General features: G+C 54.8%; 4 protein-coding genes across 9 annotated transcripts; 1 reads left to right on the forward strand and 3 right to left on the reverse strand.

Annotated features, from left to right (window-relative positions):
- The first annotated feature begins 199 nt into the window (after window positions 1–199).
- SHARPIN (SHANK associated RH domain interactor) lies at window positions 200–4,175 on the forward strand. 5 transcript variants are annotated; one of them, XM_043879743.1, is made up of 9 exons: window positions 200–834; window positions 1,124–1,298; window positions 2,809–2,946; window positions 3,022–3,163; window positions 3,248–3,338; window positions 3,417–3,570; window positions 3,654–3,772; window positions 3,855–3,983; window positions 4,054–4,175. In XM_043879743.1, exons 1-9 carry the CDS (start codon window positions 637–639, stop codon window positions 4,135–4,137), a joined length of 1,230 nt encoding a protein of 409 aa, XP_043735678.1. In that variant the 5' UTR covers window positions 200–636; the 3' UTR covers window positions 4,138–4,175. The 5 variants fall into 5 exon arrangements, with proteins under 5 accessions (XP_043735678.1, XP_043735680.1, XP_043735682.1 ...); XM_043879744.1 differs by having other exon boundaries at window positions 208–714; XM_043879745.1 differs by lacking the exon at window positions 3,855–3,983.
- A 1,236-nt stretch (window positions 4,176–5,411) lies between these two features.
- On the reverse strand, window positions 5,412–7,770 carry LOC122679261 (cytochrome c1, heme protein, mitochondrial). Its single transcript, XM_043879778.1, has 7 exons — window positions 7,593–7,770; window positions 6,844–7,040; window positions 6,635–6,761; window positions 6,392–6,549; window positions 6,146–6,306; window positions 5,817–5,917; window positions 5,412–5,715 (listed from the first exon to the last, which is right to left on the reverse strand). The coding sequence occupies exons 1-7, from the start codon at window positions 7,719–7,721 to the stop codon at window positions 5,611–5,613; spliced, it is 978 nt and encodes a 325-aa protein (XP_043735713.1). The 5' UTR covers window positions 7,722–7,770; the 3' UTR covers window positions 5,412–5,610.
- A 2,526-nt stretch (window positions 7,771–10,296) lies between these two features.
- Window positions 10,297–20,882, reverse strand: GPAA1 (glycosylphosphatidylinositol anchor attachment 1). 2 transcript variants are annotated; one of them, XM_043879650.1, is made up of 13 exons: window positions 20,693–20,882; window positions 20,285–20,464; window positions 20,088–20,199; window positions 19,761–19,908; window positions 19,580–19,681; window positions 19,296–19,492; window positions 19,026–19,222; window positions 18,774–18,927; window positions 18,516–18,611; window positions 18,170–18,360; window positions 17,919–18,089; window positions 10,829–10,935; window positions 10,297–10,442 (listed from the first exon to the last, which is right to left on the reverse strand). In XM_043879650.1, the coding sequence occupies exons 1-12, from the start codon at window positions 20,764–20,766 to the stop codon at window positions 10,869–10,871; spliced, it is 1,689 nt and encodes a 562-aa protein (XP_043735585.1). In that variant the 5' UTR covers window positions 20,767–20,882; the 3' UTR covers window positions 10,297–10,442; window positions 10,829–10,868. The 2 variants fall into 2 exon arrangements, with proteins under 2 accessions (XP_043735585.1, XP_043735584.1); XM_043879649.1 differs by lacking the exons at window positions 10,297–10,442; window positions 10,829–10,935 and adding an exon at window positions 17,503–17,813.
- A 1,158-nt stretch (window positions 20,883–22,040) lies between these two features.
- EXOSC4 (exosome component 4) lies at window positions 22,041–23,959 on the reverse strand. Its single transcript, XM_043879786.1, has 3 exons — window positions 23,694–23,959; window positions 22,552–22,758; window positions 22,041–22,449 (listed from the first exon to the last, which is right to left on the reverse strand). Exons 1-3 carry the CDS (start codon window positions 23,862–23,864, stop codon window positions 22,090–22,092), a joined length of 738 nt encoding a protein of 245 aa, XP_043735721.1. The 5' UTR covers window positions 23,865–23,959; the 3' UTR covers window positions 22,041–22,089.
- Window positions 23,960–25,748: the final 1,789 nt, after the last annotated feature.

Raw genomic sequence — 25,748 nt, forward strand, 5'->3', positions numbered from 1 at the left:
GCCCCACGCGTCTGAATGGCCCGCTCCAGCCGGTTGGAACCGGGAGCTCGCACAGTCATTGGGGGCGGCATCCGCCGTTCAGTCCCGATGTCCGCCCCTACTGGGTACGACCCCTGTCAGTCATCTTCTCGGCCGTGCGAACCCGCCTCCCGCCCTAGCGCTCATTGGCCGCGGCCCTCGCGGCTCCGCCCCCTGTGGCTTCCCAGTTCCCCGGAGGGGCAGTGGACTAGTGAGGTGTGGGTGGGCCGCGGCAACCGGGTGAGCGGCGGGAGGTGGGCTGCGGCCCAGAAGGGTCTCCGGAGCAGCGTTCGGCTTGGGAGCCAGATGCTGGGTTCACAAGGACCGCCGAGCTCAGCCCCAACCCGAGCCTTTAGGGCCTTCCAGTCGTGGCCGGTGCTGGCGTCTCTGACGCTCTGCCTGAAGTACAGGCCTGCAAGCCCAGCCTCACCCGCTTGTGTCGGGAGACCTTCGGGCGAAGTGCCATCGTTGGCTAAGCGGGAGCGGCAGACGGCTACGACGCTCGGGCAGCGCCCGGAACCCCAGGCTCGTGGTTATAGTTTCCGGCCGGTGTAGGCGTTCAGCGACCCAAGTCCACGGAAGCGGGCTCGGGGGGGCAGTGCGGGGGCCGGACCGGAGATGGCGCCGCCGGCGGGCGGCTCGGCCGCGGGCTCGGACTCCGGCTCGGCCGCAGTGCTGCTGGCCGTGCATGCCGCGGTAAGGCCGCTGGGCGCCGGCCTGGACGTGGAGGCCCAGCTGCGGAAGCTGCAGCTGAGTGCGGACCCCGAGCGACCAGGGCGCTTCCGGCTGGAGATGCTGGGCGGGGGCCCCGGGGCGGTGAGTGGGGCCGGCGGGGGCGCGCGGCCTGGCCTCTGAGCCTGAAGCCACACTCTTCCGTTTGCTAGCCGTGTGCCGTTATCTTTTACTTGTTTCTGTTTCCTTGTCTGTAAAATGGGGATGATGCTAGTACTTCCTTTGTCGGATTACTGTGAGGGTTTCATAAAGTAACACGAGTAAAAGGCTTAGGACGTTTGTAAGTAATCGACAAACGTTACCTCGTATTCCTTTGATTATCATGCAGTATGTGCTGGGGAACGCACTGAGCCTGGACTCTCCCTTTCCTCAGGTCAGTTTGGAGTGGCCCTTGGAGTCAGTCTCCTACACAGTCCGAGGCCCCTGCCAGCATGAGCTGCAGCCTCCACCGGGAGGGCCTGGGACTCTCAACCTGCACTTCGCCAACCCTCAGGAAGCTCAGCGGTGGGCAGCCCTAGTCCGAGATGCTACCATGGAAGGACAGAATGGTCAGTGCCCTGGAGTGAAAATTCACCAGGCCAGGGCCAGTGTTTGTTCTGCAAGAGGGCAGGAGTAGCCCCAACCCCCCAGGCTTGGATGGGGGGAGTAGTGGGGAAAGCTGAGCCCCTCTAGCCCACTACTGGGGTTCTGGGAGCACTCCCAGGAGTGAGGAAGGTAGAGAAAAGGAACAGAGACCGAATGGCTGGAGCCTGCAGTGCCAGACAGGTGTGGATGGGCAGCATACGCAGGCCCTCAGGACTGGGGTGAGAAGACAGACTTTCAGAAGCGTGGAAGATAGTGGAAGAGTGACAGGCTCAGATTCAAGCTTCTGAAGACTGGTGAACCCTTGCATTCGTATGGGTGATGCAGACAGGGCTGGAGGGAGGAAGGATGTTTCCAGAGATGCTTAGGAGAGGAATTGGCTGGATTTCTTGGAGGTTTGAATGCAAAAGTTAATGGCTGAGAAGCTGGAAGGAACAGACATTGCAGAGGGCCTGTTTGGAAGCGCAAAGAAGTGGTCAGGTTCTTAAAACATGTAGGAGGGAAAGGAGGTGGGAAGAGCTGGGGTTCTGAAGAGGAAAAGTTGGGGGTAGAAAAGGTCAACCAAGGTCACTAGGAGACAGAAACAAGAAGAGGGTCTGGCAGACAGCCAGTGCATCTGGGAAGGAGTTCACAGATGCTACAGCTGAGCTGGTGAGCAAAAAGCACACAGTGAGATGGAAGAGAGGTCCAGACAGCAGCATCTGCAGAGGGAGAAAGGCACTTTTCTCTCATGCATTCATTGGTTGGTTGGCTCACCACGTGTGTATTCTGTGCCTGTAGTAAGCACTCCTTCAAGGCCTTCGAGATTCCAGGCAGACCTGGTGCCGGGTACTCGGGAGCCCTGCTTATCTCAATGGGCAGACAGCTCAGAATATTGAGGCAAAGGAGCTGTATCTGCACCACATGGGCAGGGCGTCAAATAGGAGGTAAGAAGGGGAGCTGGTGGCACGCTCAAGGCAAGCACCAGCTGGAGAGGGCTTGTTTGGAATGGGAGCAGCCCAGAGTGCCCTGTGCTGATGGCAGAGCCAGGAGAGACGTTGGAGTTCCCTGAAAGGAGGCCACCTTGACTGCAGGACTCCTAGAGATCTCTGCTGGTTCTGCTGTGAGGCCCAGGGAGCCTCCTGGCTGGCTGAGAGGGCTTGTACAGGCCAAGAGAAGTGGCCTGGCCCCTGTGGAGGAGGGCTGCAGGTGGGACTGGGCAGCAAAGGAGGCCAGAAGGACTCCAGAGCCCAAGAAAGAGCCAGGTGTAACTCTGAGTGGAGTCGGCAGGGATCTCTGGGGTGTGCAAGGGCCAAGACTGGGCCAAGGTCTGGTTTGAAATGTGGCCAAGGCAGGGCCCTGGCATGGGCTGAGGTGAGGAGGGAGGAGACAAAGGTACTGGAAGCCTGAGGTGAGAGGGCAGAGGCCTGGGTGTGTACTCCGTGGGGGGCCAGATCTCAAAGAGACCACCAGCCCACCCCACATCTTTCCTCCTAGGCAGTGACAGCTTGCCCCCAGCCCTAGGCCCAGAAACGCACCCTGTCTCCCCGCCCAGTCCCCTTGAAGTGCCCACACCCAAGGTCCCCCAACCCAAGGTGGATCTTCCTTGGAGCCCTGGAGACTTGATGGAGAAAGGTAAAGGCAGGCGGCTGGAGGGGCTCGGGGGAAGCAGCCAGTGTGGGGCTGCGATGGCTCTCTCTTCCCCTGCAGAAGAGCTGGCAGGGCGCCTGACCCAGGCTGTAGAGGGTGGGGATGAGAAGGGAGCAGCCCAAGCAGCAGCCATCCTGGCACAGCATCGTGTGGCCCTCAGGGTCCAGCTCCAGGAGGCCTGCTTTCCTCCTGGCCCCATCAGGTAAGGCCTGGGCCCTGTTTCTCACCCTGACCCCCAGGCCTCTCAGGTCCCCTGTCCTTACCTGTGACCTCCATTCTGGCCCAGGCTCCAGGTCACAGTTGAAGACGCTGCATCCTCTGCCCATGTCTCACTGCAGGTTCACCCCCACTGCACCATCAGGGCCCTCCAGGAGCAGGCGAGCATGTGGTCTGGGGAACCCGGGTGGGGGGTGGCAGGAGGCGGCCTGGGTGACACTCCGACACTCTGGCCCCAGGTGTTCTCAGAGTTCGGCTTCCCACCAGCTGTGCAGCGCTGGGTCATCGGGAGGTGCCTGTGTGTCCCTGAACACAGCCTTGCTTTCTATGGGGTCTGGCGGGACGGAGACCCTGCTTTCCTCTACCTGCTCTCAGCTCCCCGAGAAGCCCCAGGTCAGTCCTTGATTGGGGCGGGATGAGGAAGGTGGAGGGAGTGCAGCCCACCATGGTCCCGAGTCTCACCACCTTTGTTGCAGGACACAGTCCTCAACGCCCCCAGAAGGTGGATGGGGAACTAGGCCGCCTGTTCTCGCAGTCATTGGGGCTGCCCCCAACCCCTCAGCCAGCCAACTCTAGCCTGCCCAGCCCCCTCCAGGTGAGCAGGGACTGGGCAGGGTGGCCTTCGCACTGTAGGCATTAAAAGCGGGTGAGCAGCAACCGTGTGCTCGCCTCCCCAGCCCGGCTGGCCCTGCCCTTCGTGCACCTTCATCAACGCCCCAGGCCGCCCCGGCTGTGAGATGTGCAGCACCCAGAGGCCCTGTGCTTGGGACCCCCTTCCCACAGCCTCCACCCAGCAGCTCCCAAAGGTACCAGCAGCAGAGGCAGGGAGGGGACGGGACAGAACAAGCAGAATGACCCATCTTCCCCTCCTTCCAGGTCACGCGGAGAGAGGATGGCCCTTCCCTTCCAGGCCCAAGGTCCCTGGACCCCCTCCTGAACCTCTCAGGAAACCTCTGCTGATTGCCCGCTGGGGTCATTAAAGACACTTCTGAGCCGGCCATGTGCCCTTTCACTGTGCCTTCCTGCAGCCTGGGAGGATGGAGGGCAGACAGCCCACTGAGAGGAACCCTGGCAGTCTTGGATGGGTGGGGCCTTCCCAGTGGAGCCCAGGAGGCTACCAAAGAGCACACTTGTAATGCAAGTCCCAAGGCGCAGGGGCCTGGCACCGATTCCCCAGTGCCAAGGGTGGGCAGCCCCCCCCCCCCCCCCACCTACCTCATCTGCTGACCCCTGGGCTGGCCCTTCGGATACACACCCTGCCCTCCTCTCGGCACTCACCCTCCCCACCCTGGCTGCCTCTCCTGTAGGCTGCTCCCACCCTGCTGCCCCTCACACTCCCTGTTTGGGGACAAGAAAAGCTCTGGAGCAAAAAGCCCTGGGCCAGGGTCACAGGCCACTGCCAAGAAGCACCGCCCTGGCCCTTTGCCCACTGACAGGTCCGTGGCTGTGTAAACCTGGCCACTCCCAGCTGCCCTGTGGACTGCCAGGAGGGGCCATCCCTTCAGAGATGGGGACCATCCTGTTTACAGCAAGCACCTCCAGATGCCCAGCCAAGAGACCAGGAGCTCCTTCCAATGGCCTCTGCCTGCCTCTCTGCTGCCCTGGCAGGGCTGAGAGCTGCCCACCTCTCCCAGCCACCCCCAGTCCTAGGATCAACTCCTGCAGCTCCTACTTGAGGCCAGCCTATCCCTGGTTGATATGCACCAGGGCTCCCTGCTGCCCTCAGGATGAAAAGTCAAGTGGTTTCACTGACTCGTTACTGCAGCAGGGCCCCCCTCTTCACCTGTGACCAAGTACTCACCACTTTAATTAATGTTGCTATTTTCTAGTTCTCTGCTTTCTGTCCTATATTCAGTGCTGACTGGACTCTCAGCCAACAGTCTGTGCCGGGCAATCCTGACCATACTACACTGGACACCCCAGGAGCTCTCAGGGCAAGGGTCCCAGTCCCATTGTGTGTATGTGTGTGTGCGTGTGTGCGCGCGCGCAGGCGCACATGCTGTTGTTTCAGTTGTGTCTGATTCTTATGGCCCCATGGACTGTAGCCCGCCAGGGTCCTCTGTCCGTGGGATTCTCCAGGCAATACTGGAGTAGGTTGCCATGCCCTTCTCCAGGGGATCTCCCCAACCCAGGGACTGAACCCTCATCTGGTGGGTCCTTTACCACTAACAATACCCGAGAAGCCCAGAGTCCCCTGCAAACCTATACTCCCATCACACAATAGTTCAGGTAAGTGTGTTGAGAAACTTAATTTATTCCCACAGTGGGCGCTGAACAAAACTGGAGCTGGAGCCCCAGCTCCTGCCCCTCCTCCTCTTGTCCCAGAGGAAGAGGGGCTGGGCCAGGAGGGCACCTGAGACCTCAACAGGCCTAGTGTGGCTCCCAGGCTTGAGGACTCTGAAGCTCAGGACAGCAAATAGACATTGGGTAGGGTCACTTGGGCGGCCGATAGGCCAGCTTTCGGCTCTTCAGGACTGACCACTTATGCCGCTTCATGGCGTAGACCAGAGGCAGAAGCAAGCCCATCATCAGCAGCATCTGGGGATGAGGCAGGCTCAGAGGAGGGAGGCAGAAAGGACCCCTGCTCAGCTCCCAGCCTGTCCCCAGGCTCACCGCGCCCCTCGGCCCAGCCCCTTCACCTTGAGCCCCATGCGTTTGCGATGGTCGTGTTCTGGTTCAGCTGCCCAGCGCAGGAAAGTACACACGTCCTTGGCTACCTGGGACATGGTAGCTGGGGTGCCTGGGTCAAGGACAAGTGGTCTAAGGGCTGTCCGAGGGGGTCCCTGCCGAAAGCTTCAAAGGGATGAGACCCAACCCCCACCTCCAGTACATAGATGGCATGAAGATGACCCATGAGTCTTCTCCCACATATATAGTGCCCCAAACCAAGGAAGGTGCAGGACCTCTTGGGGCAAGAAAACGGAAAACAGGACCCAGCCTGCCCATCCCCAGGGTGGGGGCCTCTCACCATCATCAAACTCCAAGACCTCATTGTAGATTGGAGGGGCCATGCCAATGGCCTGGCCGGCAAAATAAGGGTTGAAGTAGAGGCCTTCTCGCAGCGACACCCCAGTGGGTGGCTCACAGTAGCCCGTGAGCAAGGAAAAGACGTAGTCCTCACCACCGTGCCTGGGACCAGATCGGGGTATCCTCAGCCTCTGGCGTGAGGTGGGCCTTCCCCACTCCCCACACCACCCTGCAGGCAGCCTCTTACCTAGCTCGCACAATGTAGCTGAGGTCAGGGGGCAGTGCTCCATTGTTGGCTGCCCGTGCAGCCTCAGGGTTGGGGTATGGTTTGGGGAAGTAGTCAGACAGCTTCCCTGGGCGCATGAACATCTCCCCATCCTCATTGGGGCCGTCCTGAACCTCCACCTGCCACCGAGAGCCCCATCACAACCCTGCTGTCCAGCACAGCAGGAACCCCAATCCTTGGGTCCTCTGCATGCTGGGTGCCCACCTCCTCAGCCAGTGCCTTGGCTTCATCCTCTGTGTAGCACACGCCCACCAGGTGGCGGTAGGCCACGTAGTCCATGCTGTGGCAGGAGGAGCACACCTGCTTGTACACCTGGAAACCCCTCCGGATGCTGGAGAGAGAGAAGGGGTCAGGGGTGCCAAGGATTCCACCCCACCCGGTTCACCCATAAACTCCCCCAGCCAGCCACACACCTGGTGTGATCCAGGGAGGAGAGGAGGCCACGGTGGGACCACGGATAGCTGGGAGGGTGCAGCTCCAGGTCACTAGCACTCACGGCAGAATGCAGAGCCACTGCCAGCCCTGCACCCCCTGCCGCCAGCATGCCCAGCGCTGACAGAATCACTTTCCGGCCCCGGGACAGGCCAGACTTCGATGACAAGGACACTGCCTGCAAGAATCCCGCTCAGCGCTTTTCAGAACACCACCCAGCCCTACCTGGGGATCTGAATCTCATGCACCCAGCTCCGGCCACCTCGCGCCACTGCCCTCCCCGCCGCGGACCCCTCGACCCGCTCCGTCCTCGAGGAGGGGATGTGAGGCGTGCTCTTGGATCCTGGGCCTGGAATCGGGCCGAAGTGAGCAAGGGTGCGGGGACAGGCCAAGGTCACAAGCAGCTGCCGAGGTTAGGCTGAGGTCACTTCAGGACGCGGGCCCAGTACGAGAGGCCGGGGCCAGAGCGGGCCTCGGCGCGACCCCCGGGGAAGCCCCCAGCCCCGCCGCCCCCCACGCTCGGCACCAGGCGCTTGTGCTGCTCGGAGGGGTAGAGGCCAGTCCTGCTCCCAGGCGCCCATGGTCCGCAGGCGGCGGGGGTCCGGCCGGGGCGGGGGCCCGGGTGCGGAGGACGCTCCCGCGCTGCCAAGCCCGCGCTGGGAGCCTCCCCGCGGTGACCTTCAGCGGGATGCGGGGCCGCTCGGCGGCCAGGTTCAGGGTCAGAGCTCACCTGGGGTGTCCGCAGTGGGAGCTGCCCGGGCCGCGCGCCACACAGCAGACCTCGGGCCCGCGCTCCCGGCAGCCCCGCGCCCCGCGGGCCCACCATTGCCCCGCGAAGCGTAGCCGCCGCCGCCGCCATCTTGGCCCTCTTCAGCGCGGCCACCGCTCCCGTCGGCCTCTGCGGTGGCAAAGGATATTAAACCTCGCGATAGCCGGGAGGCGTGTGAGGGGGCGGGGCGAGGGCGAGGGCGGGGGCGGGTTCTGTACTTCAGGGCGGTGCACCGCATCGCCTTGCTACTCCAGTCGTCGTGGAAACCAGAGGTTGTTCAAATCCACGTTGCGTCTGTCTGTTGCCGTGACAACGCCCAACTATTTGATTACCCTAGTCCCGCCGCTGGTCTCTCCCAGGATCAGCTGTGCCGCGCGGCTATGCCTAGACGCCCCCAACCTGGAATCCACCGCTTTATTGCACGCTTTCGTCCAACAATATTTCCCGACCTGGAGCGGTGGAAGAACACCTTCACTGCAAAGAATTGCCATTATTTAACCAGTCTGATGACCCCCTGGAAGACCCCACTTGCCAAGCCTACACAGCTTGTCCAGGGCTGTTAGCCCAGCCCCCGAGACTGTTCTGGCAAGTGTTGTAATTTCAAAGTTATTTCCCGAAGGCAATGGAGAACAACTGATGCAAGTAATAGACTAACCAAAAAGCTTGAAAGGAAGAAAGGGGAATACAATGTCCACGGGGCGCTCAGACGGTGAAGAATCTGCCTGCAATGCGGGAGACCTGGGTTTCATCACTGGGTTGAGAAAATACCCTGGAGGAGGGCAGGGCAACCCACTCCAGTATTCTTGCCTGGAGAATCCCCATGGACAGAGGAGCCTGGCGGGCTACACATTCTATAGGGGTTGCAAAGAATCAGACACGACTGAGCGACTCAGCACAGCACGTTATTTCCAGAATACAGAAGATCCCGAACATAAGTAGGACTGTGTATATACTCATGAAAGACCAGAAAAAGCCCTAAGTGCTCACTTCTGGCTAACCTTGAGGCTATGTGCACAGCTGAAGCCTAAAGCAGAGTTGTAAACTGCCTAGTTGAATTCCAAAGCATGTCCCATATGCACCCGGAGCCACTTAGAAAAGATGGAGATTTATTGGTTATGAAATTAAAAGACACTTGCTCCTTGGAATAAAAGCTATGACAAACCTGGACAGCGTATTGAAAAGCAGAGACATCACTTTGCCAGCAAAGGTGTCTCTAGTAAAAGCTATGGTTTTTCCAGTAGTCATGTATGGATGTGAGAGTGGAACCATAAAGAAGACTGAGCTTTGAAGAATTGATGCTTTTGAACTGTGGTACTAGAGAAGACTCCTGAGAGTCCCTTGGACAGCAGGTAGATTAAACCAGTCAATGCTAAAGGAAATCAGTCCTGAATGTTCATTGGAAGGACTGATGCTGAAGCTGAAGCACTAGTACTTTGGCCACCTGATGTGAACAGTCAACTAATTGGCAAAGACCTTGATGCTTCAAAAGATTGAAGGCAGGAGGAGAAGGGGGCAACAGAGGATAAAGTGGTTGGATGGCATCACTGATTCAATGGACATGAGTTTGAGCAAACTCCAGGAGACTGTGAAGGACAGGGAAGCCTGGTATGCTGCAGTCCATGGGGTCGAAAAGAGTCAGACATGACTGAGCAACTGAACAATTATTGGTTCCAGACACTTAAGGAAATTTCTGTCCAGTCATTTATCTGACCACTGAGCTAACCAGGTAGAGACTTCGCTGGCTACCCATGACAAATAGTAGATTTACTTGACAGAATTAGTTGAGAAAAGTCACTATACAAATGCAACTACACAGCAGCAACAGTAACAAAACATGGAATCTAATGTCCAGAATTTCCACTTTGTATCATTAAAACCAGTCAGTCCTAAAGGAAATCAACCCTGAATATTCACTGGAAGGACTGATGCTGAAGCTGAAGCTCCAATACTCTGGTCATCTGATGCAAAGAGCCAACTCATTGGAAAAGACCCTGATGCTGGGAAAGATTGAGGGCAGGAGGAGAAGGGGGCAACATAGGATGAGATGGTTGGATGACATCACCAACGCAGTGGACATGAGTTTGAGCAAACTCCAGGAGATAGTGAAAGACAGGGAAGCCTGGCATGCTGCAGTCCATGGGATCTCAAAGAGTTGGACACGACTGAGTGACTGAAAAACCACAACAACAAATCATCTAAAATGTCTAGTTTTCAACAAAAAATTATGTGACATCTAAAAAAAGGAGAGGGTCTGGCCTATAAGTGGGAATAAAAAGAACCAATCAATAGGAACTATTCCTGGGGAAACTTATCTAAATATATTCAAAGAAGGGGGGGTGCTAAATATGATATATACATACTACTACATATAAAATAGATAACTAATGAGGACTTTCTGTATAGCACAGGTAACTCTACTCAATACTCTGTAATGAGTCACATGGGAAAAGAATCTGACAGAGGGGATGTATGTGTATGTATAACTGTTTGACTTTGCTGTATAGGAGAAACTAACACACAACATTGTAAATAAACTATACTCCACTAAAAGTAAAAAATTTTTAATAAAAAATTAAAAAGTATGTTCAATGAGCCATAATATCTAAAAAACTAGAGGAAAGTATAATAATGTCTCATGAAATAGAGAATGTCAATAAAAAGAAATTACAAAGAGAATCCAAATAGAAATTATGGAGTTGAAATGTACAACAATGGAAATGAAACATTTTACTGAAGGGCTCTACTGCAGGTTTGAGTAAGTAGATGAAAGAATTAGCAAACTTGAAGTTAGGTCAGTTGAGATTGTCTGGTCTGCAAAACAAACAAACAAAAAAAGGGATAAAAATTAACAGAGACTCAGTGACCTGTGGGACATCACTAAACATACCAACCTATACATAATTCTCAGGAGTGAAGGAGAAAGAAAGGGACAAAAAGAATATTTAAAGAAATTGTGACTGAAAACTTTCCAAATTTGACTGAAACAAACAAACATGTATGTATTCTACACATATAGGAAGTTAAAGAATTCCAAGCAGGATGAAATAAAAGAGATCCACACCTGTATACATCATAAATTGTTAAAAAGCAAAAAAAACCCACAAAAAAACAAAAAACCTTGAAAAAAAAAACAGCAAGAGAGAAGTGACTCATCACATACAAGTGGTCCTCAGTAAAATTAACAAAAAGTCTCATACCAGAAACCATGGTGGCCAGAAGATGGTGGTATGACTTGGTTCAAGTGCTGAAAGAATAAACCAGGTAAATCTGCCAACCAAGAATTCTATATCTGGCAAAACCATCTCTAAAAAAAAAAAAAATGGAGGCAATTAAGACATTTCCAGATAAACTGAGAGTTTGTCACAAACACCCTGCCCTCCAAGAAATACTCAATGGAGTCCTTAGGCTGAAATGAAAAAACACTAGATGATAACTCAAATCCACATGAGAAAATAAAAGCACCGGCACCGGCAACTACATAGACAAGTACAGATGCTTTTTGTAACTTTTTTTTCTATCTGATTTAAAAACTGCATAAAGCAATAATTACAAATCTATGAGTATAAGGAATTCCCTGGTGGTCCAGCGGCTAGGCCTCTCTGCTTTCACTGTCAAGGGCCTAGGTTCAATCCCTGGCCAGGGAACTAAGATCCCACAAGCAGCAGAGTGTGGCCAAAAAAAACCTCTATGTAGACAGACATACTATATGAGATGGAATCTATGGGAATAAATAAAGAAGGGGGAAACAGTTATATAGGAGAAACATTTTTTAACACAATTTAATTTAATGTTAATCTGAATCAGATTGTTACAAATTAAGATGTCAATTGTGATCCCAAAGGCAACCACTAAGAAAATAACTCAAAAAATATAGTCAAAGAAATAACAAAGGAATTAAAATGGTACACTGTAAAATATCTAACACACACACACACAAAGAGAATAATGAAGAAATTGACGGGGAGAAAGATATAAGACCCATAGAGAACAAATATCAAGATGGTGGTGGTTTAGTCGCTAAGTCATGTCTGACTCTTGCAACACCAGGGATTGTAGCCTGCCAGGCTCCTCTATCCATGGGATTCTCCAGGCAAGATTACTGGAGTGGGTTGCCATTTCCTTCTCCAGGGGATCTTCCAGACCAGGAATCGAACCTGGGTCTCCTGCATCACAGGCAGATTCTTTACCGACTGAGCTATGAGAGATGCCCAAATATCAAGACAGCAGATATAAATTGTACTATATCATTAATTACATTAAATGTAAATAGATTAAAGTCACCAGTTAAAGGGCAGAGCTTAGAATAATGGATTTTTTTAAAGTCATGATCCAACTATACAATGCCTATGAGAAACACATTTTATATTCAAAGACACAAATAGTAAAAATTTGGAAAAATATACACCACACTAACCGTAACCAAAGGAGAGTTAGAGGGGCTATACTAATATCAGACAGTATAAACTTTAAGACAGATGTTGATACTAGCGTTAAAGAAGGACATTTTATAATGGAAAAAAAAAGATTAGTTCATCAAGATGACAGTTATAAAGATATATTAGACTAACAGAGCCCCAAAATACATGAAGCAAAACTGTACAGAATTGAAGGGAGAAACATAACATTTACCATAACAGTTGGAGACTTCAGTACCCTACTCCCAGTAATGGATAGAACAAATAGACCATCAGCAAAGAAAAAGAAGATTTGAGCAACACAGCAAGCCAACCAGACCTAAAGACATCCATGTAACACCCCACCCAACAACAGGAGAGTACATATTCTTCCCAAGCGCACATGGAATGTTCTTTAGGATAGATCAATATGTTAGGCAATAAAACAAGTCTCAATAAATTTAAGAGTAGTAAAATCATAAAGTATGTTTTCTGACCACAACAGAATGAAATTAGAAATCAATAACAGAAGGAGAGTAGGAAAATTCACAATTATGTGAAAATTAAATAACATACTCCTAAAAAAATATCCAAAGAAGAAGTCACAGAAAAAATTAGAAAATACTTTGAGATGAATGAAAATGAAAACACAACATATCAAAACTTAGCACCATCAAGAGAGGTGCTAAGAGGGAAATTTAGAATCCTAAATTACTATTATTAGACTTCCCCGGTGATACAATGGATAAGAATCCACCTGCCAGTGCAGGGGACACGGGTTCGATCTCCGGTCCGGAGAGATCCCATGTGCTTCAGAGCATCTAAGCCCATGCACCACAATTACTGAGCCAGTGCTTTAGAGCCCACAAGCCACAAATACTGAAGCCTGCTAACCCTAACCCTAAGTGCTTGGTTACGATGGAAAAGACATTAAATTTGTGGGTGGAAGATAGGAATAGAAAGTCAGATTCAGTGCTATCCAGGGTTTCAAGCATCCACTGGGAGTCCTGCAATGGATGCCCTGCAGATAAGGGATCCTATTCATTCTTATCAAAGTCCAGTTTCTGGAAACCCAGAGACAGAAAACAGGGAAATGGTGCCAGGATGAAAGGGGAGCAGGGGTAACACTGTACCCGTGTTACTTTTGTGTGCAATAAAAATGTTCTGAAGGCAGAAGTTGGTCATGCAGGTCTTGGAGAGCAAGGTAAGGAGGCTTAATTTTATCCTGGATGCAAGGGGCATCCCTGGAAGAGAGGCAAAGTGGACTTCAGGTCCAGAATTGGGTAAGGGCACAGGGAGGACGTGCATGCAGAGTAGGTGTTCAGGTTGGGAAGAGACGACTTAAAGGGGACTGTGGCATATCCAGGAGGCAGAGGTGACAGATGTGGCCTCAGAAGAGGGGCCTAGACAGGAGGCAGGACTCGAGTGTGGGCATGAAGGCTGCTGGAGCCTGGACAGGACCCTAAGGCAGCCTGGAGCCCCCACCTTAAAGTCCCAGGTGGAATGGGGTGACTTGGCAAAGGGTCTGAGAAGAGCACAGAGCTAACCTGGGACAGCCAGCCAACTGCAGTGCGTCTGCAGAAGGCCTGGCTGTGGGGAAGCTGCTGTGTGTCCTAAGGTGGGTCCTGCACCCTCGACCTCCCAGGCATCACCCCTTATACCCAGCCGTGAGCTCCGAGGATGGCAACAGGCCTGACCCCAGGCTTCCTCCTGGACCTCCAGAAGGGCTCCCTCTGATTCTTTCCTTCTTTCATTCAACAAATGCAGGTGTATAGTCTACCTTTCCAGGCCTTGGCTCTGCTGGAAAAGAGGCAGAAAGTAAGACAGAGTCCCTGCCCCACAGAGCTCCTGTTCTGGGGCGTGGGAGGCAAGCTGCAAAGGAATATCGAATACTTATTACTAAGAATTGGTTATCAACACAACGGATATGCACAGTTGTAGATGCATACACACTTTTAGATGCTTCCAGCTGGCAACTGCCTGAGAGTTCCTGGGTGGCTCAGCAACAGTCCTCCTTGTAGGAGCCAGACTGAAGTGTCAGAAAACTCCAAATAATGACTCAAACATGGTAGATTTGTTTCTCTTTCTTGCAAATGAATCCTAGGTTAGCAGCCCAGGCCCTTGGAGGTCCAGGGAGCCCCCCTCTTGTCTTCCCCACCCACAGGGTGGGCTGAAGCTTACATCTCTGACGTGCTTCACTCCACATCCCCGAGGATGGGAAAAGCAGCTGGTTGATATCTGCATGGATTCACACTATGGATGGGCACAATAAGGACAGAAATGGTCTGGACCTAACAGAAGCAGAAGATATTAAGAAGAGGTGACAAGAATATACAGAAGAACTATACAAAAAGATCTTCATGACCCAGATAATCATGATGATCTGATCACCAACCTAGAGCCAGACATCCTGGAATGTGAAGTCAAGTGGGCCTTAGGAAGCATCACTATGAACAAAGCTAGTGGAGGTGATGGAATTCCAGTTGAGCTATTTCAAATCCTAAAAGATGATGCTTAGAAGAGCTGCACTCAATATGCCAGCAAATTTGGAAAACTCAGCAGTAGCCACAGGACTGGAAAAGGTCAGTTATCATTCCAAGCCCAAAGAAAGGCAATGTCAAAGAATGCTCAAACTACCGCACAATTGTACTCATCTCACACGCTAGCAAATTTAATGCTCAAAATTCTCCAAGCCAGGCTTCAACAGTACATGAACTGTGAACTTCCAGATGTTCAAGCTGGATTTAGAAAAGGCAGAGGAACCAGAGATCAAATTGCCAACATCCGCTGGATCATCAAAAAAAGCGAGAGTTCCATAAAAACATCTACTTCTGCTTTTTTGACTATACCAAAGCCTTTGACTGTGTGGACCACAACAAACTCTGGAAAATTCTTCAAGAGATGGGAATACCAGTCCACCTTACCTGCCTCTTGAGAAATCTGTATGCAGGTCAGGAAGCAATAGTTAGAACTGGACATGGAACAACAGACTGGTTCCAAATAGGAAAAGGAGTATGTCAAGGCTGTATATTGTCACCCTGCTTATTTAACTTATATGCAGAGTACATCATGCAAAATGCCAGGCTGGATGAAACACAAGCTGGAATCAAGATTGCTGGGAGAAATATCAATAACCTCAGATATGCAGATGACACCACCCTTATGGCAGAAAGTGAAGAACTAAAGAGCCTCTTCATCAAAGTGAAAGAGGAGAGTGAAAAAGTTGGCTTGAAGCTTAACATTCAAAAAACTAAGATCATGGCATCTGATCCCATCACTTCATGGCAAATAGATGGGGAAATAATGGAAACAGTGACAGGCTTTATTTTGGGGGGCTTCAAAATCACTGCAGATGGTGATTGCAGCCATGAAATTAAAAGATGCTTACTCCTTGGAAGAAAAGTTATGACCAACCTGGACAGCACATTAAAAAGCAGACATTACTTTGTCAACAAAGGTCTGTCTAGTCAAATCTATGGTTTTTCCAGTAGTAATGTATGGATGTGAGAGTTGGACTATAAAGAAAGCTGAGCACTGGAGAACTGATGCTTTTGAACTGTGGTGACCTTGAGAGTCCCTTGGACTGCAAGGAGATCCAACCAGTCCATTCTAAAGGAAATCAGAAGCTGAAACTCCAATGCTTTGGCCACCTGATGCAAAGAACTGACTCATTTGAAAAGACCCTACAGCTGGGAAAGATTGAAGGCAGGAGGAGAAGGGGGCAACAGAAGATGAGATGGTTGGATGGCATCACCGACTCAATGGACATGAGTTTGAGTAAACTGAGTTGGCGATGGATAGGGAGGCCTGGCGTGCTGCAGTCCATGGGGTCGCAAAGAGTTGGATATGACTGAGTGACTGAACTGAACTGGACTCACCCTTGAAGCTTCTGCTTAGGTCTAGGGGCCTCTGTAGTCACATGACCTCACCTAGCTGCACGTAGTCTGGGAGAGTCTTTACTCACAGTGGCCTGTGCTCATTCCAAAATTAGGGTTCCGTGACTGAGGGAGAGGGATACCTTCAGAGTAAACCCTGTTGGACCTTATACTCAGCCCTTGTACATCTCATCTGTATCTTTAGAGCCTGACATTTTCTTTCTTTATAAAATGTACAGCACAAGTGACGTTAATGAAAATCAGTGCCAAAATCCAGTTCTGCAAAGTTAAGCTCAAAACAGCTAACAGTCGTTTCATGAGGTAACATTATTTCCACGATTTGTGTTTTAAGTGACTGCCGAAGTCTAGTTAAAGATGGCTGATCAAGGCCAAAGCCCAGGTAGAATGCCCGGAAGGGGTTTTGTATTAGATGCCGGTCTGCAGAGTCAACAGGGAGACCACAGCAGAGCCGAGACCTCTTCTGCCTTGTAAGATGGGAGCCCGCAGACCAGTGGTGCCTGACTGACCAGGGGAGAGTCCTGAGAGAGGCTAGCCTGGAGGCATTTCTGGGGGTGCAGGGGTGGGGGTGGGGGCTGCAAGTCTTTGCCCAGCCTCAGGATCTGGAGTTTTTTCAACAGGGAAAGTGACTACAAGACAAATAGGCCAAGGGCAGGCTGCAGTCACAGTGGTCTCCAGCACCCTTGCTCCAGCCCATCCCCAACAATCTGGACCCAGGGTGCCCGTACCCTTCAATGCTGAGAAGTCCCAGAGTAAAGCCCTCCAGGTGCTGGCCCTCTCCCACTGTGGAGTCAGGGACCCCTAGGTGTTGAGGGAGGTCTCCCAGGCCTGGGTGGGGGGTCTGGGGCCTTGGAGTTTCCTCTTTGGGACGGTCCCAGGTCACCCCATTTCAGGATGTGGTGCTGAGGGAGGCTGTCCGCAGCTGGTGTGCTCCTTTCAGCACTGAGGCTTGCAGGACTGTACTGAGCTCTCCGCCCTGGCAGGGCACCTTGACTCTCGGCCTCATGCGGCCCTGGCATCACCAGACGGCCCACTTTGCTTTCCTCCCTTCCCCAACAGGCACTGGACGTCCCAGTCCCTCTCAGGAGGCTTGCCCAGCCTGAGGCCTCTGTGCAGCCCTGCATCAGTGCCCTGCCCCTCAGTACTTGGGTCGCCCCTGTCCCAGACTGTTACTTCGGGTGGAGCTGGGCGGGCTCAGCGGCTCCATCTGTCCCATCTCTCATGGCACTCCCAGGAGGCCGGAGAGGGGCTCCTCCTGCTGCACCCCAAGCCCACATCAAAGTTCTAGTTCCAGCACTGGAGATGGCACCGTGGGGGTCTCTGGGCACTGCCCGCCGTGCTTCCTCCTGCTCAGCACTGGACCATGATGCACAGAGACCCCCGCTGGGAGAACCCTCCTGGGGCGCAGTTAGGTCCGAGTGTCCACCCAGGCTCTCCTCCCAGGCTGGCACTGGGGCCCTCACTCCTGCCATGTGGTAAGTGGACCAGAAGCGGCTAAGCAGGGTGCCGGGGCCTGCAGGCAGTTTCTCGCGGCAGGGCCTGTGGCCCCACATACACAGCAGACAGCGGGCCAAGAGCCCAAAGGAGATCTGAAACAGAACTGTTTATTTCCGAGAAAGAAGAGAACATGGGGAACTCCCAGCTGCCTCTGTTACTTCCAGAAGAGCACGTTCCAGAAGAGCAGCCAGCAGGGGTAGAGGCCCAGAGCCAGCAGCGGGAAGAGCAGGGCGCCGTAGGTGTGGTGCTCCAGCACGCCCTGGGCCAGCGCGGCCAGGAAGAGCTGCCAGCCCTCGGCCAGGGAAAGCGGTGCCTCCTGCAGTTCCCGCCACAGGAACAAGCTGCCCAGGAGTGAAGCTGCTGGGCTCGTCAGCACCAGCAGGGCAGCATAGAGTGGCCTGGGGGGGAAGCAGAGGCACCAGGCGGGGAAGAAGAGGAACATGTTGAGGTGGAACCCATGGTAAGGGGTGCAGGTTCTGCAGTGGGGGCTGGGCAGCACATACCGGGGCCCAGAGGGCTTGGTGACTGCAGCAGCGGGCACCATGCTGGCGGCCAGTAGGAAGCCCAGAGAGAAGTTGGTGAGGGTGATGCAGGCCAGCTGTAGTGCCAGGTAGATGAGGGCTACCAGCTTCAGCGCCATCCAGCCCCTGTCTGGGGCCTGTGTGCTCACCACCCTGCAAGGCAAGGAGCTCAGAGGCAGCTGCCTGCACATCCAGGGTGCACCTGCCCACGACCACCCAGCCCAGCTCCTCACCGGTGGGTGTTGTGTGGCAGCGCCAGGCCAGCTGCATAGATGGCTAGCAGCGTCAGCACCACAGCCTCGGCCTCAGCCACGGGGAAGTGCTGGGCTGCCACATGTTGACCCAGCACTGGTAGGACATAGAGCGCCAGGCCCATGGCCTGGGAGACCAGCAAGGGTGCCACAAGCGAGGCCAGCCCCACGCCCTGCAGGGCACAAGGGCACTTGGAGACGGATCCCAGGACCAAGGGAGTCCCCAGAACCCTCCCCATCCCACTGCAGCTGAGACTGAACAGCAGCAGTAATTACCACCTGGGATCCTAAAAGCTCACCCCAGTATAGCAGGAGGGGGAACCATCACCTGTGTTGGAGGGTAGGGGGGACTGGACCCAGAGGTCCCCCCAGCCTCCTCAGGACCCACTCCAGCCTCATGCAGCTGCATCCACAGTTCCAGAGCGTGGATGAGTCAAGGACCTTGATGAGAGGTGTGATGGGCTCTGCCTAGTGGGGGACCCAGGGCTCACTCCTACTCCCCCGCCCCGAGGACAGAGAGCTCTCCCCAGCCTAGAGTGGGGGGACCTGAAGCCAGCCACAAACAGACAGTGGAGGCAGAGGATATCTTGAGACCGAGGACCAGGAGCAAAAAGCCGGCAGCTGGCATGTAGAGGCCGATGGAGACGAAGCGGGAGAGTGCAGGGAGAAGGTAGAAGAAGAAGGACTGGTGCAGGCGCTCCAGAAGATGGTTGAGCTTGCGGAACATGCCCTCCAAAGCCCTGTCAGGTGTGGGCCAAGGTCATAGACGGCCAGATCCCCAGGCACTCACTCACTACCCTGCCCCAAGCATGCAAAGGGGAGATCAGACGCCACTTACTTGCCCACTGCCACCAGATCATACTTATACTGGCGGAAGCTATTGATGCCACGGAGGGTCAAGGCCTCCACGCGGTAGCGCAGGAAGAGGCCATGGGCACCGTGGGGGCGGCCAGAGGCCTGCTGCAGAACCATGAGCAGCAGCGTTTGTACACTCTGCAGTGGCCCATCTATTGAGGTCCAGTCCTGGGGTTGCAGCTTAGAAGATTTGGGGACAAAGTCAGATAAGCCCGACACACAGGTCCCATGCTACCCAGGCAGGTGGCCATACCTTGCCCTGCAGCGTGCATAGCAGCCCCCCTTTCTGGCAGAAGGTCTGGAAGAGGTTGAGCAGGTCCAGGTTGGGCAGCTGTCCATTGAGCCCCTCCACGGCCACATCAAGGCTGGTGACCACATCGCTGCTCAGCTCCAAGGCCACGGCTGCCTGGATGGCCCCAGCCCGGCCCTGCAGGGGCGATGACTGCATACCTGTGGAAGCAGGTGAGTGAGCTGCCAACAAGTGGCCAGTGAGGACAGTGGCCCTGGGAAGGGCCAGGGCCAGGCAAGCGCACCCACCAGTGACATTGACGTCGTGGTAGGCTTCAAGCCAAGCCTCAGTGCCCAGGAGGTCGTGTTCTGTCACCAGGAAGATGATGTCTTTGGCCCAGTAAATCTGCCCTAGAGACCAGAAGCCGTTCAGCAGGGTCTGAGGCAGTGGCCAAACCCTCTCTGGCCAGCAGGAGCCCCTGAGCCTCACCCCGGAAGTGGGCAGCAAGAGCCAGCATCAACCCGACAGCCTGGCTGTTGGTAGAGTCAGGGCCACAGGGCACGGTGAGCACCAGGGACTCCGTGCTGGCAGCGCGAGGTGCCCGGAGGATGCCGTACACGTTGATGCCCGACACCATCTGCACGCAGTATTGGGGCGGGGGGGGGGGGGGGAGCCTTAGCACGACCGCACTCGAGGCAGCTGAGAGCTTCCCCTTCTAGCCCCAGAATGCCCACCAGTGACTGCTCTGGCCCCAGGACATCCCCCCGTCCCCTCAAGGTGCTTCACAGTCGCAGGCACACCCCTCCCCCACAATACATAGCGCTCGTGGGTCTCATCTGGAAAGGGCAGTTTCCGGGAGAAACTCTGCGTGTAGACCTCCAGCCCCACTGACCGCATCGTCCGCTCCAGCCAGGCCACTGGCAGAGCCCTGGAGACACAAAGAGAGCTTCTGAGCAGAGTTCACTGGCCTTGACTGGCATTGCTTCCCTCATAACCATGGCTTTGCTGCTCACCCCGACTTCCTGCGGTGGGCAGCGAAGTCCCGGGCAAGGCTCCGGGCACGGTCTCCGCCCGCAAAATGCTCCTCCACCATGGTGGAGCCCATGGCGTTCTCCGACATGTAAGTGCGCTGGGTCAGCGGCGGGAAAGCCAGCGCCAGGAACCAAGCGATGCCCGCCACATAGCTCAGCACGCTGCGGAGAGAGGGACGAAGGGACCACCGAAGCGTTAGAGGCCCTGCCTCTGTTTCTGCACTGGGGGTGGAAGGGGCCTATCTGCGGGACCTGGACCGAGTCCCAGGACTCGAGACTCCTGACAGGAGAGCTGAGCCCCAAGCCTGAGGCCCCGACTGATCCCGGTAGGCGGGAGGGGACGGGCGCGAGCGGTCTGAGGGTACTCTGCCCCCGGGGCCCCGCCCTCACCAGAGCGGCGCGTTGAGACGCAGCACGAGGCGGGCGAGGGCGCGTCGGCGCACCGGGTCCGACAGGAGGCCCATGGCAGGGCCGGGCGGCTCCGGGACCGCGCTCCCACTGCCAGTTACGGCGGCCGGCCCCGCGCGCCGCTCCTGTCAGACCCGGGCTCCGCGCCCGCCCGTACTTCCGGTCCCGACGGCCCTCGCGCCGCCGCGCATGCCCAGAGCAGAACCGCTGTGGACTGAGCGAACCTGGGTCTGGGTTCCCCCGCCCGCCGAGAGCGGCCTCCAGTTAGGCTACCTGCAGTGTGCGGCACTGGAGGCAATGAAGACTACGGCCGCCCGAGAAAGCTCGGCTCCAACTGTAATCAGAGAAACCTGATGAATACGGCAGCTGAGAGTAAAACCGGAAGCGGCGATCAGAGCATAGACGCCAGATTTCTGAAAGTGCTACCACTGGCACTGACCGGTCTGAGTGCCGCGGTAGGAAGTGAGGGAGGGGGCTTCCGCGGACAGAGGCCAAGGCGTTGGCAGGTCCATTCCTATGGATGTCGGTCACCAACAGCCGAGTGGAATCAAGCATGTACCCAGAACCAAGATCATTGGGGTCAGATGACCACAGGGAAGAAGGTGCATGAGACTACTGGCCAAGGGGTTTCAAAGGAGCTGGGGTGTGTTGAATAGAAAGTGGGAAGCACCCCTGTCCGGCCCAGGAGGTGCCTGGGATATTACAGAAGCAGCAGTCCCTTGGTTCAGGCTGCAGGGGCTGGTGATCAGGGCTCAGTCAGGTCTGAGGTGGAAGAAGGGGGAGCCTGAAGAGCAAGGTGCAGTGGTGGGGCAGCAGGGAGTGTCTGACTGACTTAGGGTCAGAACTGAGAAGACTCCAGGTGACACTATGTGTCTGTTGTACTTTTGGAGCCCAAGGGAAGTAGCAGGACAGGCCCAAAGGGCTCCTAGGGGGCAAGAGACCCTTCAGTCCAAGCCACAATCCAGAGGATGTGGGACACGGCCCCCCACGTGACCACGGTGAATACCCAAAGCCACCCCTCAGGACTTGTGCTCAGGACTCTGGATGTGTTGGGATGCGAACGACAGACTCCATGGTCCCGGGGCGTGGCACGTTATACCAGGCTGTGTCTCAGTGCCCAGCTGCCTCAATCCCTTCTTGGCCCAGACTGCTCACTTCATCCAGGGACATCCCCCTTCTTCAGGGTGCTCACCTGAAGCACCCTGGTGAGCATGACTGAGGCTGCAAGAGGTGTGTAGTGCATGTCTGGGGGATGCATCCTTAGTCATTGCTGGAACCAGCACCAGGCCAGGATCCAAGGACAAGGAAGTTCGGTGGGGAGAGACAAAAATACAGTGGAAGGTGCTTGGGTTTTATTCTGGGCCTGGGTGGCCATGTGCTCAGTCCCCGAGCAAGACAGAGGCCTCTTGTACATGCTGCCGGACCACACGGTCCAGTACGGTGTGTACATCCCGGGAAGCCCGGGCAGCGGCCTCTAGCACCTGCTCCAGGTGGTCTTCATGCAGCCTGGCATCCATCTCAAGCAGTGCAATCTGGCCTGAGGCTGGTAGCAGGGCCAGGGCCAGCTGGGGGCCCCCAGCTGCTTCCTCCACGTGGCTGAGGTCTGCCAAGGCCGTTCCATCCACAAAGCCAGCTGAGCAGGCACACACAAAGTCCCGCATGGGTATCCCCGCGTCCAACACTGCCAGCGTGGCTGCATTCACACAAGCTGCGTAGGTCCCGCCGTCTGCCTGCAGCACCTGCAGGAACCCCCCCAGTGGCATCAGTCCTTCAAACCGCTAAACTCCAACCCCTCCTCTTCTCTCTCTCCCCTCCCCAGGCTGAGGTTGCTGCCTGCTCACCTGCACATAGATGTCAATCTGGGAGCGTGGGTGCAGCTGTGTAAGGATGGCTGCCTCGAAGGTCTGACGCAGCTGCAGACCCATCTCGCAGGACTTGCGGTCCCCGTGTGGCCGCCGCTTGCGCTCGCCTGTGCTGAAGGTTGCAGAACTGTATTGACAGTTCACCAGGGCCCGGTCAGGCAGGGCTCGTGCCCGGGAGCCTCGGATCTGGGGTAGGGTGGGGGAGAACACATGAGCCAGACCCTTCCTCCCTCCACCTCCAACATGCCGGCAAGCAACCACTTTACCTGCACAACACAGCCCGAGGGAGGGCCATTGGACCAGGCTCTAAGCCACCATCACTCCTGGATCTCTCTCCTGACAGGCCTCCCTGTTTCCCCTCTTGACTCGTCCTCTCCCGACCCATGCTTCGTTTGTAGAATCTGTTTACATACATCAAGTCTGATTCTACCTCCTCTACACAATACATATACTGCTTACCTTATACAAGGGTTCCCACCACGCGTGAGATAAAAATTCTAAATCTTTTCCCTGTTTACAAAGGTTCTGAGTTCCTGCTTCCCTAGAAATCCCTCAGTCTCATTTGGAACTAACCCCCCTCTTCCCCATCACCAGCCTTTCTGCTCTGCAAGCGTGCCATGCTTACTTCTACCTCTCTGGCCTTAAGTCTCCAGCGCTGGAGTGGTGATAAACCCAAGCGGTTTTATTAACACACTCTGTCTTCACGGAGTCTATGTTCCAGTGAGGGGACAAACAGTGAGAAATAAGGTAAACTGATGTCTGAGGAGGCGGGTGCGGGAAACCAGGTAAGTGTGTGAGTATAAACGAGGGAACCTGACAGGCAGGTAAGGTGGTCTGGGGTGCGGTGGGGTGAGGTGTCACCCGGAGGTGACGTCGGAGTGGAGTTCAGAGGTGAGGGAGCGAGTGGGAGCGGCCCTGGCAGTTTTAGGAGCAACAAAGAGGAGTGGCGGGCGCAGGAGAAAGACAGGGACCGTCGTGCTGGACACTGTTAGGACTTTGGCCGTGGCCCCACAAGGCGGCGCGCACCAACCTCACCCCCGAGGCCTCTGCTCAGCCTGGTAGCCCCGCACAGCCGCAGTTGCCGCCACCGGAGGAAGCCCGGCTCGCGCGCGCCCACTCGCCTCGTGAGGCCCGTAGACCACCGCCAGCGCCTTGGTGTTGCCCTGTTCGATGTAGGCCGAACCGTCGGCCTGCGCGAATACACCCATCCGCGCCTGTATCTTGCGCAGCTCCCCAGCGCGCCGCCCGTCCACTCGGTAGCCCTGGTCCGACAAGAGCTCCAGCCCGGCCATGCCGCCCGGGCGCTATCCCCGCTTCGGCGCTCGGCGGAACTACAATTCCCCGCAGAACTGACGCCCTACTTCCGAATCCCGGGGCCTACGGCTTCCGGGGCACCGACCCAAACTTCCGGTTCCGGAGCCCTGCGAGTCTCCCAGAGTTCCCGAGGACACTACACCTCATTTCCGGTCCTTGCGGAACTATGGTTGTGGGGTTCGCGGAGGCACACGCGGCCTTTCGGAAATTGGCTCGTGGCTGGAGGGCTGGAGGCATGCTGGACGTGGAGTCACCGTGTCGTTTATTCCCGGCTTGGTTGTGGGGGCGGCTCCCTCTACCATCCGGGCCTGCCCGCCCCACGCCGCCTTGGTCGCCGCCGGCCCGGGCCAGTGCCGGGACCCGGAGTGGCGGGGCTCCCGCCGCGCCGCCGCTTCTCCCTCTGCCTCTCCACTGAGCCCCGAGCTCCGAGCCGTTGGCGCGCCTTTACTTATGCCTGACGCTTGGCATCTCCCTCGAGGTTCGCGGGCGACAGCCGCCACTGCTGATCTTAAGTTCTTCCGCGGTCATAAATGCAGGCGTTCTCCCGAGCTGAGACACGCTCTGTTCTCTTGGGTTTTTTTTTTTTTTTTTTAACCGTTTAGTTTTAACATTTGTCCGTTTAAAAAGCAGACATATTTATGTTGTACATACACATGGTCATATTTTTTTAGATTAGATTTTTTAGTTTCAGTTTTCCATGTGCATTGTTTCTCTGCACGCATCCCCCTATCTACTGTAGCTTAAAAAATGGTTCCATGTTTTTCTCGACACTCACAACTACATCCAATAAATACATCCGTAAATACATGTGTCACACACAGATTCATGTATATGCAGTTGTACATGTACAGTCATATAGTGGCCTTTGGAACTCTGTTATTTTTTAAAATGGGATTGTTTCATACACTTCTGCATTTAACTCAATATTTTATCAAATCTGTCCAAGTAATCCTGTGGAACTCTTTAATTTTTTGCTTGATACGGGTATCAAGTAATAAGTAGAATGTACCCAGCAATCACCCCACTGTGGGCAGTGGATGTGTGTCCTGGGGTCTGGGGGATGGAGCCCGAGTGCAGTGACTTACTGAGTGAAGGCTTTGTGGAAGTTACATCCTCCCTCCTCTCCCACGTGGAATAAGTGTTAGAAGTTTACATAATCTTTCCCCCTTCAGAGGGTTACTGCCATTCCTCTTGCATTTCCTGGCCTGATGTATTCCAGCGTCTTGTGTCAGTCAAGTGCCCTGGAACTGCAGAGGGGCTCACAGGAGGAGGGATGAGATGTTTTCCTCCACAGCTGCCTCCTGTTTCCAGGTACCTCTTGCTTGGTGGTCAAGGTCACCATCAGGGAGCTCATTCCCCTCCTCATCTGTATTATTCGGGCTTCTCTGGTGGCTCAGCTGGTAAAGAATCTGCCTGCAGTGCAGGAGACCCGGGTTTGATCCCTGGGTTGGGAAGATCCTCTGGAGAAGGAAATGGCAACCCACTCCAGTCTTCTTGCTTGGAGAATCTTATGGACAGAGGACACTGGTGGGCTATGGCCCATGGGGTTGTAAGAATCAGACACAACTTAGGACTAAACTTAGGGCATTATTCAGCTCCTCTTCAGTGCTTAGAAACCAGATTCCATGCTTCAGGTTTGAACGTGGAAGGATAAATCGGCAGGGCTGTGACAATGACCACAGGGAGGCGACATTCACAGGGGCTGAGGGTGGTGTGCACTTGGGGCTTTCCTGTCTGTGGTCACTGCAGATGGTGACCAGCATTGTCATGAAGCCTTCCTCCCTCATGTCTTTGGTGGAAGGTGCTGGCTGTTGGGCAGGACTCAACTGGGGCTGTGAGAGACAGCACACCTTCATGTGTTC

This window comes from Cervus elaphus, chromosome 21, assembly GCF_910594005.1.
Source record: "Cervus elaphus chromosome 21, mCerEla1.1, whole genome shotgun sequence".
Classification (NCBI taxonomy): domain Eukaryota; kingdom Metazoa; phylum Chordata; class Mammalia; order Artiodactyla; family Cervidae; genus Cervus; species Cervus elaphus.